Below are 12,056 nucleotides of genomic sequence, written 5' to 3'. Positions count from 1 at the left end.
TTTTGTCTTAAAAAGCTTGTGCCTGTGGTGCACCGTCAGGCTCTATACCCTTTTTTCAGGGCAACCTGGGCTTTAAGAATATATCTACTACAGTAATGTCACTTGACAAGCCTTTTCTTTGGCAGAGACTTGTTCTCCCATCTCTTGGGGACAAATAGTAAAAAAAATAAACATTCTGTGACTAAAGGTTTTCAAAATATCTTCATACAAACAAAAAATTCCATACGGTTTTATGTAGTTAGATTCATTTGTGCCATTCCTCAAAGCAGTAGAGACGCAACAGCTTGCTATTGGTCGACAGCCCCTCCCACAATGTATTGAGGGGAAAACAATATGGCAATGCCCATGGCAGAAGGCCAAAGTAAAGGATCGAAAATGGATTAAAATGTAAAAAGAAATGTAATAAAAGACACTTATTATCGGATAATAAGGCTGTGGATTTAATCTTTAGAGACCCTGAAAGTAACCGAAACTCCAGGCTTGCTAGAACATCCTTTAGGGCTACGGAGACATCGAGAGTAGCAAACAACTATGACTTATGGTTCAAAAGTTATTAACGTTTTAAACATGTCACTTTGCAACAAAGCTGATCTCAGAGACCCCGGAAAGTCAGCCAAGTTCTGGACTCACAAGAAAATGTTCTGTAAGAGCTACAAATGCATGAAGAACATAATAAGAAAAGCACAACAGAGAGCTTTCATAGGAAACAAACAAGTTAATGCCTGCGACTTACGGTTTAAAAGTTACCACGCAATTTACAAAGGGGTGTGCCTGCTGCATGGATCTATGCCACATGAGCTCTAAGGGTTTGTACACATCATGTGTTTCAGGCCTTCCCTTCACAATGCTCGTATCATTCTATGAATAAAACAAATTCTATAAATCTATGAGCAGGTCCTCCAGTGACCAAGTCAGTCGAAGGCTGTCAGCGTATACTGTGAAAATGCTTACATCATTTTTGATCAGAGTAAATGGATCCTAACTAGCTATTTCATGACACACCAATAAAAATCTACAAACACTTTCAGACACATGGACAGATGCTAAAGAGATGGACCAAAAATAAAGAAAATGTCAGAACTACATGTGCTACTCAAAGTGTTTGAACAGGGTTTGTTTGAAGAACTCATACTTCAAACACGACACACTCATCTGCAGGCTTAACACAACCAAAACGGCTGCCTGAGGGGAACAACAGAATCAACCTTTTATCACCTCAAAATGAAACACATCCCTGAAGTATGAATGCTCAAAATTGTGCTTCAGCTCTAACACAAGTGGCTTTAGTGGTGGCGTAAAAAAGAAAAAAATAACACAAAGCAGACATTGTTGCCTGAGTCACCCACTGGTTGTCGTCCTCTTGACAAGAGAAGGCAGCAGAGGAGGGAGACTGAAGCCACGGGCTAAATGTACATTTACATAGAGATGTGTCATCCATACAAACCGTCCAGAGTTTGGGGTTTTGTTATTCCAGGCTGCAAACTTTTCACTGCAGACAAATACCAGAGGAATATATCAACAAATCCTCACATGCTTTTACCTTATGTGCTACATTACCTGGCTAGTGCAGGAGTAGCCATGTCAGTCTGTACACCAATTGCCATTGGGACGCCTCCACAGCGGATGTTCCCCAGCTCCTCTGACACAGCCACGCTGTAGCTGAAGTCCAGGCCCAGGCCTCCATACTCTGCAAGGGACAAAACACAAAGTCCTTCAACTACTGACGACAGTTTGACACAATATGACCTGATCTAACCCCATCTGACATGACTTCAAGAAAAGGGGAAATGAGAAAATTTTGATGTCAATGTTGGGATAGTTAATAATGTGCATATTCATGGTTGCATATAATTACTTTGAAGGCACCCCAGGGAGCTATGGCACACCGGCTGAGAAAGGCTTGACACCTTCCAGTTGGTTGGTTGATTGATGAGCTCTCTGACCATGTCTTGTTGTTCGGGTGGTCACGCATTTGCATGCGTGTGAGAAGAAAACTGCTGGTGCATGCAGCTGACTGAGACATAGAGGAGCAATGCAGCACTGGGCAATCCTGGTAGAGAGACAGGATTCGGGCTGCACGTCAGCGGCACAGGGGTTAGCACTGTTGCCTCACAGCAAGAAGGACCCTGGTATGCTTCCTGTGCATGTTCTCGTGCATGCGTGGCTTCTCTCCGGGGACTCCTGTTTCCTCCCACCACCAAAAACATGCTTATTAGGTTAACTGTAACTCTAAATCGGCCGTAGGTGTGAATGTGAGTGTGCCTGGTTGTCTGTCTCTACATGTCAGCCCTGTGATTGACTGGTGACCAGTCCAGGGTATACCTTGCCTCTCGACCAATGACAGTTGGGATAGGCGCCAGGCCCCATGCGATCCCAACAGGATAACAGGTGGATGAATGAAATGCTGGAATAGGACAGCATAAAATAGGATGGTATATGATATATGATCAATATGATAGGAAAGCATAAGATAGGATAGGATACAAACAAAAGGATAAGATAGGATATGATAGGATAGGATAGGATGGGATAGGATAGCACAGGAAAGAATAGGTAAGGATAGGATAGGATAGGATAGAACAGGATAGAATAGGATAGGATAGCACAGGATAGAATAGGATAGGATAGGATAGGATAGGATAGGATAGCAGAGGATAGGATAGGATAGGATAGGATAGCATAGGATAGCATAGGATAGGATAGGATAGGATACAAACGGTAGGATAGGATATGATAGGATAGGAAAGGATAGGATAGGATAGGATAGGATAGGATAGGATAGGATAGGATAGGATAGGATAGGAAAGGATAGGATAGGAAACCAACAAAAGGATAGGATAGGATAGGATAGGATAGGATAGGATAGGAAAGGATAGGATAGGATAGGATAGGATAGGATAGGATAGGATAGGATAGGAAACCAACAAAAGGATAGGACAGGATAGGATAGGATAGGATAGGATATAAACAAAAAGATAGGACAGAATAGGATAGGATAGGATAGGATAGGATAGGATAGGATAGGATACAAACAAAAGGATAGGATAGGATAGCACAGGATAGGATAGGATGGGATAGGATGGGGTAGAATGGGATAGGATGGGATAGGATAGGATAGGATAGGATACAAACAATAGTATAGGATAGGATACAAATGATAGGATAGGATAGGATAGGATAGGATAGGATACAAACAATAGTATAGGATAGGATACAAATGATAGGATAGGATAGGATAGGATAGGATAGGATAGGATAGGATAGAATAGGTTAGGATAGGATAGGATAGCACAGGATAGGATGGGATAGGATAGGATAGGATAGGATAGGATAGGATAGAATAGGATAGGATAGCACAGGATAGGATAGGATAGGATAGGATAGGATAGGATAGGATAGGTTAAGGATAGGATAGGATAGGATAGAATAGGTTAGGATAGGATAGGATAGCACAGGATAGGATGGGATAGGATAGGATAGGATAGGATAGGATAGGATAGGATAGAATAGGATAGGATAGCACAGGATAGGATAGGATAGGATAGGATAGGATAGGATAGAATAGGATAGGATAGCACAGGATAGGATAGGATAGGATAGAATAGGTTAGGATAGGATAGGATAGCACAGGATAGGATGGGATAGGATAGGATAGGATAGGATAGGATAGGATAGAATAGGATAGGATAGCACAGGATAGGTTAGGATAGGATAGGATAGGATAGGATATAAACAAAAGGATAGGATAGAATAGGATAGCACAGGATAGGATAGGATAGGGGAGGATACAAACAATAGGGTAGGATAGGATAGGATAGGATAGGATACAAACAAAAGGATAGGATAGGATAGGATAGGATACAAACAAAAGGATAGGATAGGATAGGATAGGATAGAATAGGATAGGATAGGATAGGATAGGATACAAACGGTAGGATAGGATAGGATAGGATAGGTTAGGATAGAATAGGATAGGATGGGATAGGATAGGACAGGATACAAACAAAAGGATAGGATAGGATAGGATAGGATAGGATAGGATAGAATAGGATAGGATGGGATAGGATAGGACAGGATACAAACAAAAGGATAGGATAGGATAGGATAGGATAGGATAGGATACAAACGGTAGGATAGGATAGGATAGGATAGGATAGGATACAAACAAAAGGATAGGATAGGATAGGATAGGATAGGATAGGATAGGATAGGATAGGATACAAACAAAAGGATAGGATAGGATAGGATAGGATAGGATAGGATAGGATACAAACAAAAGGATAGGATAGGATAGGATAGGATAGGATAGGATAGGATAGGATACAACATGAAAGAATACGAAACAACCTGAAATGATTTCATGCAGAGCGCTGGGGCTCAATGCACTCTGGTACAATATGATAAAATTTAGGGTACACTTTGTATTCCCCACAAGGAAAATGTGTCCTGGCTTCCACTTCATTGTTTATTGTAAAGAGTTTTGTGAGTGTTTATCATTTATTTGCACATGGATAAACAGATGTGGACCTTTGATGCTCAGTTGAAAGAGGGAGAATAAATAGTTGAGCAATGCCACACTGGATGAATATAGATCATTACCACATCAATCACCTTAAACTAGCCTCACACTCACTTTTCCTCTTTCCTCTTATCTCTGTAATACAACCCTGCCCTAGGTGGCATGTTTCAGCACAAACACACCAGTTCACAACCATACTAATCTGAGCTGATCTGTTGTTATCGGAGCAAGGGCTTTAATTGATAACAGCATGTTATCACTAATTGTGCTGTCTGTAAGTATGTGTGAAAAGCACAGCAGCAGCATGCTGCAGATAAGGGTCTCTGTCATCTCGGTGTAATCACATCCTTTTGACCCAGAAAAGCAATCCTGATTTTGATCTTAGGAAAAATCCATTTACTGAAAAAGTAGAAAGTGGATGTCTTTTTCCTGAATTCTTGTAATGGAGACATTTGCAAAGACCCGGGGTCCTTAATGGAGTTGAAGAGCCAATTACAAATTACATTTAAAATACCATTTTGTGACAGTTATCCTCATCACATTTTCTGTCTCTTGCCTTTCATCATCAGCTGCTTCATGGGCTCAGAAATGAATAGGCTGTCTTTTTATAATAATAAACTCAATACTTAAGGACAATTTTCTGTGGGCTGCCTGTAAAATAGGAGAGATAATGCACTTGCTTTTATATGGGATTACTCTAAAGTTGTTTGTGGTAAACATACAAGCCTGTCAAAATAAAATAACACAAATATAATGTATATTTTAGCAACTACTAAAAAGTAAAAGTCACCTTTTATGCTTGTATAAGAAAAGTTATTTTCCTTTAATGCATTTAAGATTAAGTTTGGTCAGCCAAAAGAAACAAGACTGACCCAAATACTCGTGGGTGCTGACTCAAGCAGTGATTAACATTGACTTATCATTGGAATATAAATCACATGCAGGTCAACAAAGTGGGAATAAAAGAAAGAGAGGGAATAAACTGGGACAAAGGACGTTGGAGATATAGTGGGACAGGCAAACAAGGGAGCAGGGATCCAGAAATGAGAGGAAACAGGTGCAGCTGTGCAGCGATAAGTCTCTGAACACTGGAAACCCTGCGGTGGATAATGTGGACGAAGGGAAGCGCAGAGGGTTTATACCACTTTAAGCAAAACAGCAGGTTGTCTAGTTGAACAAGCAAGCAGAAGAGAAACAAACAATAAACTGTCACAAATGTCAGTCCTATGCACATATGGTTCCTCTGAAGACCAGATGTTCCTGGGTGTTGGTTGTCACTGGGTGGAGCTCCACATGAAACACATATTGAGGAGAATTTAAAGGTGCAGACAGAGTAGACACAGGAAACATGTAAGAAAGTAATGCTGCTTTCTTGTCTTATCCTTTCTGTGTAAAGAGAACAAACATGAGTGACCTAATTATGAAAGTATGAAAACTAGAGCCAGTGTTTTCACGTGTTTCCATGACGACAGTCCATCAATTACTACAACAGACGTGGACGTAACTGCCATACTATTCAACCCCCTAATGCATGTATCATGCAGCATGACGAACAATAAAATCTGAAAAGTCATGCCGTTAGATGTGTTTTAGAATTGATCACAGCTTAACGGATGTAGAAATCATGAGACAGAAAACAGCTTTGACACATATTTCTCCAAGAGCTTAGTAATCAAGACCTTATTTTCAAAAATTTTCAGTTCAAGGGAAAACTGAACACGGTGCCAGGCAGGAGTTGTGAGGCCTTTGCCATGATGTGCAGTGCAGATACCAAGCTCTGAAAGCAGAGGAAAACAGGCAGAGAGCCAAGGGTCATCTCTGTCTTCTCCCTCAATGTGGCTGCCTCTGCAAAAACTTCCTGTTCTCATGTTTTCAAAGTTAATAAAGCGTTTCCTCATGAATGGAAAGAGTGGAAAAACTGAGTGTTGAGATCTTGTAGGATTAAATAAAGGGACACGCAGTGTAGCTTCAAGATATGTCAACAGGGGAATTTCCATGCTAGGTTGGGACATACTGAGGTCCTGGCACTAATCTGTTGAACACACTGCCATTAAGTCCTCTCACTCCCTAGGTTAGCCTTTCTCACCCTAGGGTGCCTTCTAGCATCATCAGGAGAGTCTTCAAAATACTTTAAATCCAACCATGAATACGAGCATTATTGACTATCCTGGCATTTCCCCTTCTCCTAAAATCATGTCAACGTCTGGGTCAGCAAATGAATATGTGTGTGTCAGTAAGCACTGCTCAAGGCTTTGGTTTTTCTTTTATTTTCAGTTCAGCGGGTTGGACAAAATGAACTCAAATGTGTTTTGAAAGTCCATGTGCCCATTCCATAAAAACACAGGCATTCTAATTGTTTTTTAAAAGTGCTTCAGAGCAGTGGTTAACTGGTCTTTTCACAGTAAATAACAAATCACAACCCAAGTTGTCAAAATATTTCAACAATGCATATCTTACTACTATAATCGCCAGCATGTCTGTGTGTGTGTCTCAGTTGTGTGTCTGTCTCCATTTGCATTCCACACTGTTGCTCAAATTGCTCTTGATACCTCTCTGAAGACTTCTTGGGTGTACCTGTTTGAAACTGGTGCCATAAAAAAACCCTAAACATGTCACTTCCCCTGTATAACACACGTTCACTCTGCAACAATGCTGAAGGAGTGACGGCCTTCGCTCTCAAACAGAGGCAGACTTACCATTAGTAGGGATGTTAGAAAATATCAATACACTAAAATGTTGCGCAATACTGTATCAATATTTTAAAATTCTGTATCGATATTTTATTAATTAATAATTTCCTTTGTTGGTGCAGTAGTTGTGTGATGTATTTTCAACCTCCGACCACTAGTTGGCAGCAGGTGCCGCTAGTTGGCAGGAGGAATTTGACTCTTCCCTCTTCTTCTACAATGAGATCACACGTCTTCCTGCCTGAGCGAGCCAGCCGCTGGGCCTAGCAGAGCAGCTTCTGCTGCATTCAGAGCAGATGTGGGGACTTATTTTGGCTTCCAAAACATTAAAGACCGTAAAGACTTAGACAGGAGTCAAGTCGTTTGCAAGCTATGTCACACCAGCCCGAAATACTCATGCAACACAACTAATATGAGCTAGACATCACAGCGATAGCATTACAGCTAATGGCTTATGTGAAAGGAGGTTAAAGCTACCACTGGTCTCATGCAACCATAATTACAAAGTCAACACTTAATTGACTGGTTAGGACCTGCACCGTTTTAGTGTCGTTAAGAATAAAGATGTTCATGGTATCACAATATATCAGTATCGACACCCCATCGCGATATGTATCGTATTACCACATTATTGTCAATACACAGCCACAACCATGAGGAAGGAGGGCATAACCCTTTCTCCTGCAACACCTGTGTTCTGGCCATTTGGAATTTAAGCAATTAACACACATTAAAAGCACAAAATATTGTGTAGGCCTAAACTAATAGACTGTTAGAGAGAGGAGAATCTCAAGATTCTAAAAAAAGTCTAACAGTAACAGCTCACAGATAAACAGAAACGAGCCATTTAGTGTGACAAAATCAAACTCACGGTGAAGGCTGCTCGCCTTCTCCATCAAATAGTAGTCAAAAATTCAGAACAAATCCTAAGGGTTCAACAAACTGGCAAATCTTGACCTCATCAGTCCCCACAACATGTTGACTCAAAAGTTTATCAGTAAAACACCATAAAACACTGATTATCCCTGATGGGACATACTGTGTGTTTGGTTTTGTTTTTATTACATCTGACAGGGGTGGTGTATTGAAGATCTGTCTGTATTTTTCAAATACCTGAAAATCAATAACCTTTTAGCTTATGGATACTGCTATTGAGTCTCTCCAGCTCTGTGACATAATCTTATTTTAAGATACAACTGGTGCAAAAAACATACATCAGTTCTTGCAGGGGGAACAAAAGCACATCAGTATTGTGCATCACATTAAACCAAACCGTGGTAGCTTCATCTGTCATCTTGAAGTAAAAAAGACTCATGTCTTTAAATGGTGCCTTGACAGAAAAAAGGTTGAGAAATGCGCTTAAGACACACTGCATCAGAACATGAGTAAAAAATAGGCCGGAATCAGTCTTTTGACCCAATCTATTCTCAGATTTACTTACTAAAAACTTTTTTGGTAGACAGGAATTATGAAAAGATGAAAGGAAATCAGGAACAGATTGAAAACAACATTTAACACAAAGAAGACAAGGAATCTTTTTAAAGGAGATTTTTCTCTTTTGTTTGTGCCTGAATTTGTCTGATTGAGGGCGAGCACCTCTCTGATTCCACCTGATGAATCATTTTTTCAGAGTGCAGACCCCCTAATCCGTGTTCCCATCACTGTAATCCGAGCCTCTAAATCAATTAACCCAGCGCAGAATGCTCTGAGAGTCTGCTCCATTCGTCAGCACTGCAGCAAAGGGACACGTGGAGATTGTAGTAACTCCTACTGCACTCTTTTAAAACATATATTGTTATTGCAACTTTGCATTTTCTTTATATGTGGCAACTATTAAGCCGATTGTGAAAAACCTATCAGTAAGAGTCATTTTGAATGCATTTGAACATTTTAATCATTTTAATACAGAACCATGTAAGGTAAATTCAAATTGTATCCTGAAAAGCTTCACATCCGTCTACATTTGTAAACTGTGTTTAATGCAGTAATTTAAAAACTGTGCCTCTTATGTGTATGTTCCAATGCTGTACATGATAAAAAGTAATCTAGTGATGCAGAATGAATTAGCTGCTCCTCCTCTCTAATCCTGTCAACTAATGCTTCAGTCTTGTGTACTCAGCACATTTAAATCTCCTCGCCCTCCCTCTCCTTTGACCTACAGACCTAACAGGAAGTCTTCTGCATTCAGCTGAATGCTCAACACTTTCAGAGGTTTATTTTTACAGCAACAAAAGCTGTTTTTTATAGTTGGGGTATCCTTTTAAGACTACCGCTGTAGTCAACCAAAGAAAAACGTGGTTTATAAAAATTACATCCATGCCTTGACCAATCGACTGGTCAAAAAAAGTCACATTATGTATACATCAACCTCCCAAGTGACAGTGGGATCAGTGCACCCTGACTGGTTGTCTAAATCAGTGGTTCTCAACATGGAGGTCGGCACCCCCTTGGGGGTGGCAAGACACTGAGAGGGGGTTTCCAGATGCATTAGAAAAATAAAGAATATTTATTAAATCACACAGTTGCCATTTACCCATAATTTTGCCAATTTAACCAATTTTCATCACTTTTACTCACAATGTTTGCCAATTCTAACATTTTTGCAACTAAACCCCCTTTCCACCACTGCTTTCTTCCTGTTTTTCCACTTCTAAACCAATTCTTGCCCCTTTCCACCTATTGTTGCCTCTGTTGAACCATTATTTCCTCTTTTTTGGCCATTTTAACTACATCTTACTATCTGTTATGCCTGTTCTTGCCAGTTTAATCCACTTCTGCCCATTTCTGCCTATTTTCTGCTTCAGTTAACCCATTTTTGCCAGTTTAAACCAATTTCTCATTCCATTTCACCCAATGTTCCACCAATTTTTGCCACTTTTTATCTATTTCAGCCACTTTCAAAAACAAAATTCACCATCTTTTCCACCAATTTTGCCATTTTTAACCCATTTTATTTCTGTTTTTAAGACAAAGGATTTATGTTTGTAAGAAGGCTATTTAGTATCGCACTAAACAATTTTTTAAAAATGGTTTATTTGATGAGAGTGGTTATCATTCAGGTTTAATATAAAAAATGGTTTTCACAGCTTAACTTTACGATGGACCATGATTTTGCTGACCTCCATGGGCCCCCAGTTTGTCTTGGCCCCAGAAAGCTTTCCCATTTATCCCCCCATATGGATGGCCTTGTCTTGAATGTGCATGTTCAACCACCTTCAGGTACAAGGGGAGTCCCTGGTCTCTGGCACCTTTACTTTGGGGGTCGCGGGCAGAAAAGGGCGAGAACCACTGGTCTAAATTAACCTAACGATAAATGTAACAGGCTTTTGCAGCATGCCAAGTTATTTCCAAACTCATTTTGCTGTAACAGCTGGCCTGGAGCTGACAAGGCAAAATTTGTAGAAAGTGGCAAATATGGGTTCAAATAAAACTGGATAAAAATAGCAAAACAGAGTTAAGAAGAGTGTGGTGAAAATTGGTCAAAATATAGTAAAAAAAAAAAGGGTTAAATGTGACAAAATTTGGCAGAATGGGTGAGAAGTGTGAACAATGGGTTACAGAGGCAAAAATGGGCAAAAAAGTGTCAAAACGGGTGGCTAGAGTAGTGAATAGGTGTTAAAAAGCAGCAAAGAGTGGCAAAATTGGTAGGAAGAGTAGTAACATAGAAGAAAAAAATGGGTAAAATGTGGCAAAAATGGGTTCAAAGAAGCAAAAATGGCATAAAGAGGAGGGGGGGGGTGTTAGGAAAGGCAATAAAGGGTCCAAAATGCATCGGAAAAGGAGAAAAGCAGTTAAAATTGGCATTATAGGGGTTAAATGAGTCAAAAAGTTGCAAAATGGGAAGAAAAGCGATGTAAATGGCTAACTAACTAAATTAGTGAAAAGGCATAAAAAAAGCTGTAAAAAGTGGGAAAAATGGGTAAGATGTAGAAAGGATATGTAAAAAATGGGGGGAAACAATAATGAAAAGGGGATAAAGAAATGGCACAATGGGTCATTTGGACGTCAGAACCCAATAATAGCTTGACACACTTTTCAACTCCAAAATGAGGTAACTGTTAGCCATGACAGTAGCATAAATGCTACTGATCCAACACACATACACTGAGGTAAATTGACATTAGGGGTAGATGGATTATTGGCCTGACTGATTATTGAGGCTGATATTTGGTATTTTGTCAGTTATCGGTATCTGCAATTTATTTCACCAATGACTGATGAAGTTAATTAATCAAAAACTGTGCTGCTTTGGTTCCACTGCAAAAGCGTGCCTACCCCTGTGGTTTTATTTTCACTCTCCACAGTCTCACCAGATGTCCTGCATACAACACAGTTTGATTGGCTTGATGTCACGTGAGTAGCCAATATCAACACTTAAGCCTGGGTAGCACTGTTCCAAATATCAGATGTGGGTCTTATGACTAACTAATAATCGGTAGCGGTGTTGGCCCGGAAAAAACAACAAACCGGCCAAACCTAACTCAAATTAATGTCAGCATTTTAACAAGAAACTAAAGAGGCATAAAACAATCAGGTAGCCAAGGATAGGCTTCAAAAGAGGGCAGAAATGTAAGACCTGCAGCACCACTTCAACGCAAAAAAATCCTCCAACGTCCTTCACATTTGTCCATGCATTCCTTAGGTCTGCAGAGCATAACTTCAGAGAATAACTTCTACAGTAATTCCTCTGTCACTGATTTAACTGTCTTTCCACCTGGTTCCACCACTGCCCCCTCTCTCTCTCTCTCTCTCTCTCTCTCTGTGACTGTCCACCAATAAGATTTTGGCTGCATGAGAGCCCATCCACCAACTAATTGATCAACTAACTGGATGGTGTCACCCCTTGTTAA

At 40.1% G+C, this 12,056-nt stretch overlaps 1 protein-coding gene across 1 annotated transcript in view; it reads right to left on the bottom strand.

Moving 5' to 3' along the window:
• The window catches only part of zgc:85777 (uncharacterized protein LOC405871 homolog), a 41,129-nt gene that overhangs the window by 11,143 nt on the left and 17,930 nt on the right, over positions 1 to 12,056 (bottom strand). Inside the window, exon 3 of the mRNA XM_041808348.1 lies at positions 1,558 to 1,687. Coding sequence (XP_041664282.1) covers positions 1,558 to 1,687 — 130 coding nt within the window. The remainder of the gene's footprint in view (positions 1 to 1,557; positions 1,688 to 12,056) is intronic.

Source organism: Cheilinus undulatus, linkage group 16 (assembly GCF_018320785.1).
Source record: "Cheilinus undulatus linkage group 16, ASM1832078v1, whole genome shotgun sequence".
Taxonomy (NCBI): Eukaryota; Metazoa; Chordata; class Actinopteri; order Labriformes; family Labridae; genus Cheilinus; species Cheilinus undulatus.
The sequence above is the reverse complement of the archived record's forward strand: the minus strand, read 5'-3'. Positions and strand labels throughout refer to the sequence as shown.